Source organism: Uranotaenia lowii, chromosome 2, assembly GCF_029784155.1.
Source record: "Uranotaenia lowii strain MFRU-FL chromosome 2, ASM2978415v1, whole genome shotgun sequence".
Lineage (NCBI taxonomy): Eukaryota > Metazoa > Arthropoda > Insecta > Diptera > Culicidae > Uranotaenia > Uranotaenia lowii.
This window is the reverse complement of record NC_073692.1, coordinates 84022450-84027136: the sequence shown is the minus strand read 5'-3', so window position 1 is coordinate 84027136 and position 4687 is coordinate 84022450. Positions and strand designations below refer to the sequence as shown.

The 4687-nt window shown below is 34.4% G+C and overlaps 1 protein-coding gene across 1 annotated transcript; it reads left to right on the top strand.

The window, feature by feature from the left end:
• Positions 1-1393: 1393 nt before the first annotated feature.
• On the top strand, positions 1394-1993 carry LOC129746504 (endocuticle structural glycoprotein SgAbd-2-like). The gene is made up of 3 exons (XM_055740178.1): positions 1394-1513; positions 1573-1755; positions 1820-1993. Exons 1-3 carry the CDS (start codon positions 1505-1507, stop codon positions 1991-1993), a joined length of 366 nt encoding a protein of 121 aa, XP_055596153.1. The 5' UTR covers positions 1394-1504.
• Positions 1994-4687: the final 2694 nt, after the last annotated feature.

The following is a 4687-nucleotide window of genomic DNA, read 5'->3' as shown; positions in this document are numbered from 1 at the left end:
TTTAAATGGTTGAGGTTTACTCTGAGAGACACAAATCGTCCCAAAACATCCCATTCAGTAAAAGTGAGAAACATTTAAAATAAGGCTCATGCAAAAACAATAAGTTGATTAAGATTCAAGCCTTCTAAACCAAAGGTGATGAGATCGAATCCCGGCCACGGCATAACATTAAACTATGATCATTTAGTATCCGGGTATTTTTTTTTTCGGTGAATGCTTTACTAGCGTTACTAGAGCTCGGATATGCAAAAATTAAGCAACGTTGTGTTGGTTATGAAAAGGGCTATCTTGCCTATTTTTTTAGATTTTTAAATTTACGTGTGTTTGAGATATTTACGATGCAATAAGACATGATATAAATAATTTTGCACAATCGCCTTCGAAATTCTTCATAATCGATTTGAAAACTCATGAACTCTTAATTTTTTTCTGAAATTTTTTTTAGCCTAAATGGCTAAAAAGTATAAGAAGCCACTCTAGGATGCATAAGAAGTTCAAATCAAGCAACGTAGTGGAACACTTGATCTCAATTTTGGTAAAAAGTCTATGGTTATTGGGGATCAATTACTGCAGACCCCTTAACTATGCAGTAAATTAGTTTTCGACAGACAAAAAGTTTTGTCGGTCTAGTAGACACCCAGCAAATAACTAAAAATGAGCAGTTCCATGGATCGCAATCTGTGCAACTGGTTTTTACGCAATACGACAGGTGTTGATGGACAAAGAAATTAATGTTAAAACAGAATATAAGTGATCAAATTCTTCGAGATGCCTACTCATGAAAAGGTTCCAACAAGATTTCAATTAGTTTTTCCAGATGAGTTTGTGTAAAATATCATGATTTTGCAAAGGTTTAGCTTCTGTGGTAAAAATAATAGATCAATACATGAGCGAAAAAAGTGTGCATACATAAAAAAGAGATTTTATGATAAAGTAAGAGTATTTCTTGAAATCTACGTTAAATTATTTTTTTCTATATTAGTTTTTAAAATACACACTTTTGTAACTGCCACCAATTGCCAACAACTTGACCACTGTTAGGTGAATTATTCCGAAGATATCTCCGGCTGAAGCAGCAAACACTTCTTCAGTGAAATCTTAAAAAAAAAAAAAACCACCCGAAAATGGTTCCGTCTAGCGCTCAGCATCTGTGTTGTCATCATCAGAACAACACCACAAACGCCATAAAGCCGAGAATGATGCGTGGTGCTCTTTATCGAGGCGCTTCGAGTTCCGCCTTGCTAGATAAAGTATCCCCAATTTGGAGCCGTGTGGAGATCTGATAGATATGATTTGATCGGGCGGGTCGCGGATTCTTCTTAGAGCTTTCGGCGTAGAACGAAATCACACACCATTTTTGAATGGCGATGACAAAATTGTTCGATATAAATAGTCTGTTCTGATCGAATGTCCGTTTAGATATAGCAAATTCAACGACCTGACGAGAAATCTATTGTGGAGAAGCTGGGTTTTGGTCAAAGAAAGTGTTTTAAACTTAACAAAAATGAAACAAGTGAGTGATATGATCTGAAATGTGATGAAAGTGTATTATTGGTTTGATTCATTTTACAGATTGCTCTAGTTTTAATCATTGGATTAACCGGTCCAGTGTTTGCCGACAAAGATGCGACCGTCCTCAGGCATGACGCTGAAGTGAATGTGGATGGATCCTATCAGTTTGCATATGAAACATCAAATGGAATTACCCACGAAGAGCAAGGTGCTTTGAAAAATGTCGGCGATGAGCAAGCTCAGGTGAAATAACTGTTACTGCTCTTTCTGTGAAATAGTTAAAGTGATAAACGTTTTGAACTTTTAGGTTGCTCAGGGACAATTCTCGTATACGGATCCGGAAGGTAACAAATTCTCCCTCCAGTATGTTGCTGATGAGAATGGGTTCCAACCTCAGGGAGACCATCTGCCGACTCCTCCTCCAATTCCAGTTTTGATCGAAAAAGCCCTACGAATTTTGGCTGAAAAATCCCAACAATAAGTCTCTATACCAAAACTCAACACTTAGTATAAATTTATGTGCATGTGTCCCATCTAGCTCATTCAAATAAGAAACAAATAAAAAAAACACAAATTATCACAATATTTTTTGGATTCCGAGGGTTCGTTTCTTGGTCTACCGTTTAAGTCTTTCGTTGTGGAATTACTTTCAAATGCGTCTTACTCAAAAACTTACCTTTCAAAGTCAAATAGGTAAATACCCGGAACACCGAAAAGCAAACACTCACAAAGGAAAAAAAACTTTCCCCATCATTCGTGTGACCCTATAAAGATCGCCGATTGAAGAGATGACTCTGAACTTGACCTTGGAAGGCGTGAGATGAACCGGTTTGCAGATGATTCTGTTTGAGAGTTTTTGTAATACCGATAGCCACTTGATTGACACTGCCGCTCTGACTCTTCATTTTATTGCACTCGGACGATCTTTTCGGGTGTGGATGAATCAACCCATTTAGCTGAGTTCAACTTGATGGATACTTAAATAGTAACTTATCTATGTAGAGAGTTTTGTGGTATTTTCAAGATAGGTTATTGAGCTTAAAAACTAAGTTATTGTAGTCGGTCGAGTAGTCAATCAAAGAAAATATCTCTACAAGATTATTTTTTATGATTACGGTGAACACCACTGAGGCTGCTGATATTTTTAATGAACTTATAGAATGGTGCTGTAAAGTGGATGATGGCTCATTTACTTATAAAATAACACCTGAAGTAATCAAACTTCTAAAAAAAAAACTGATTAATATGTGTACCGTTCGCTTGAAAATACTCATAATTAGTTCAAAATGTGATCTGAAAAGATAATGATTTTATTTCACGTATAGAATATGTTTTCCATGCTACAAATATTCTAAATGGAAAGAAGTTGCGACTGATTTATGTCAGTTTTTGTATTTTTCGTAATAAAACTATTTGTTTACATTTTGTATCACACGACGTAATGAAAGCTCACGCGAGAAATACTCATGTTCCAGTTTGAAGTTTTTTTTGTCTTATATCATTTAGTCGATACAATTTGCCGAATAGTTCATTCAAGATTTTTTTGACAGTTTCCGTGGTCTTGATTCCAAGAATGCTCTAATTATTTTCAAATTACGTTTTCAACTGAGATATAGGAACTGCAGAATTAAAACTAAAGAAACCTTAAACACTTCCCGCCAAAAGTTTAAGTTAACCCAGACCCTTTCGGCTTTCGACAATTTTTGAGGAACAAAACACTAGCGCCAAAATACGATTTACGGATAATATTTAAACCAGTGATGAACTGATTTAACACTGGACACCGTTTTCGTCATCCTGAGATTCGTGTCTAAGCTATAAAAGTTACTCATAAAATTTCAAAACACACATAAATATATTTTAAAATTTCATTTTTGGCAAAGTTATTTCTGCCTACTTAAACATTTCTGCGTGTAATCATGTATCTTGCTATGGTGTATAATTTGTTTTGTTTTCTTCTGATCAATAAAAAAATGACCCGATTGTTCACATATGCTCAAATAACTTTGATTAGATAACATGAGTGGAAATTTTAACTTCTTATTTATTTAAAAACCTGTAATGAAAATTATTTCTCATTCCGAAAATGTGAGAATATAATAGGGGAGAGTGGGGTATCGTGGACCATGGGGAAACGTGGGCCACTTTTAATATCTCAGATGTGTGGTGAGATAAAAATCTCAAACCAACTGTCATCGACTTCGCTTTGCGTGAGCATATATTCCTACATGTTGTTGACTGAAATACGCATCATATGCTTCTTTTATTTATCAATCTAAAAAAAGTTAGAAAAATTGACTTTAATGATTAAAATAACACCCGCTAATTTCGTCGATGGTGAACCTAAAGTGCATAACAAAAATATGCTCATACATAGTTTTGTCATGATCTTTCACGTGGAAAAGGAATTTTTGATGAAACATCAATAAGTCACACAAACGCTACCAATTTGCAAATCATAGCTTGTGGGGAATCGTGGGCCACACATCTTGAATCACATATATTTTTATGTTTTTATACACATTCAGAACTTAAAATACGTTTTCCCTATCTGTAAAATTTTCTTATGCCAAATGAAGAGTTATAAAAAATATTTTGTCCATCCTATATAAGAAACGTTCGCGAGCCAGGTTTTGGAATCAATGCGATCCAACACAGCTCTCTTTTTATTTCATCATCTGAAATTGCTTTAAAATAACGAAATGAATTAGGAAATCACAGTTTTGGGTCAACTCATAAACTTTGCATGTTATTTGGCCAATTTGGATTTGGTGGCCCACGATTCCCCACCATTTTTCAAAATCCAAATATTATTGCTTTTTTTCAAACAGTCAGAATTTGGGGAAAATAACTTATTAAAAAATTAAAAAATACCTCATGATACCTTGAAAATGTAGAAAACCATACCATTTTTTATTTTAATTTTATCTTTTATAATAAAGAAGTTATGGAACAACGAAAAAAAGTGGCTCATGATTCCCCACTCTCCCATACAATTTTAAAAAAAAAAATTACAAAAGCTGAACCAAGCGTAGAAGGGTTAAGTAGGGTTATCGAGTTGAAGATTTTCACAAAACCAATATTCTAATTATGCGCAGCTTATTGGGTAAATGAGTTTTGACGTTCTGTTGAACCATAATATTTGTTAATTGTGGGCATTTTTTTTAGTTTTCTA

What these genes read in the sequence shown, in the direction of transcription:
- LOC129746504 (XM_055740178.1), top strand. An exon ending in TCGGCGATGAGCAAGCTCAG is followed by an intron (nt 1,756 to 1,819) that starts GTGAAATAACTG and finishes TTGAACTTTTAG; the next exon opens with GTTGCTCAGGGACAATTCTC.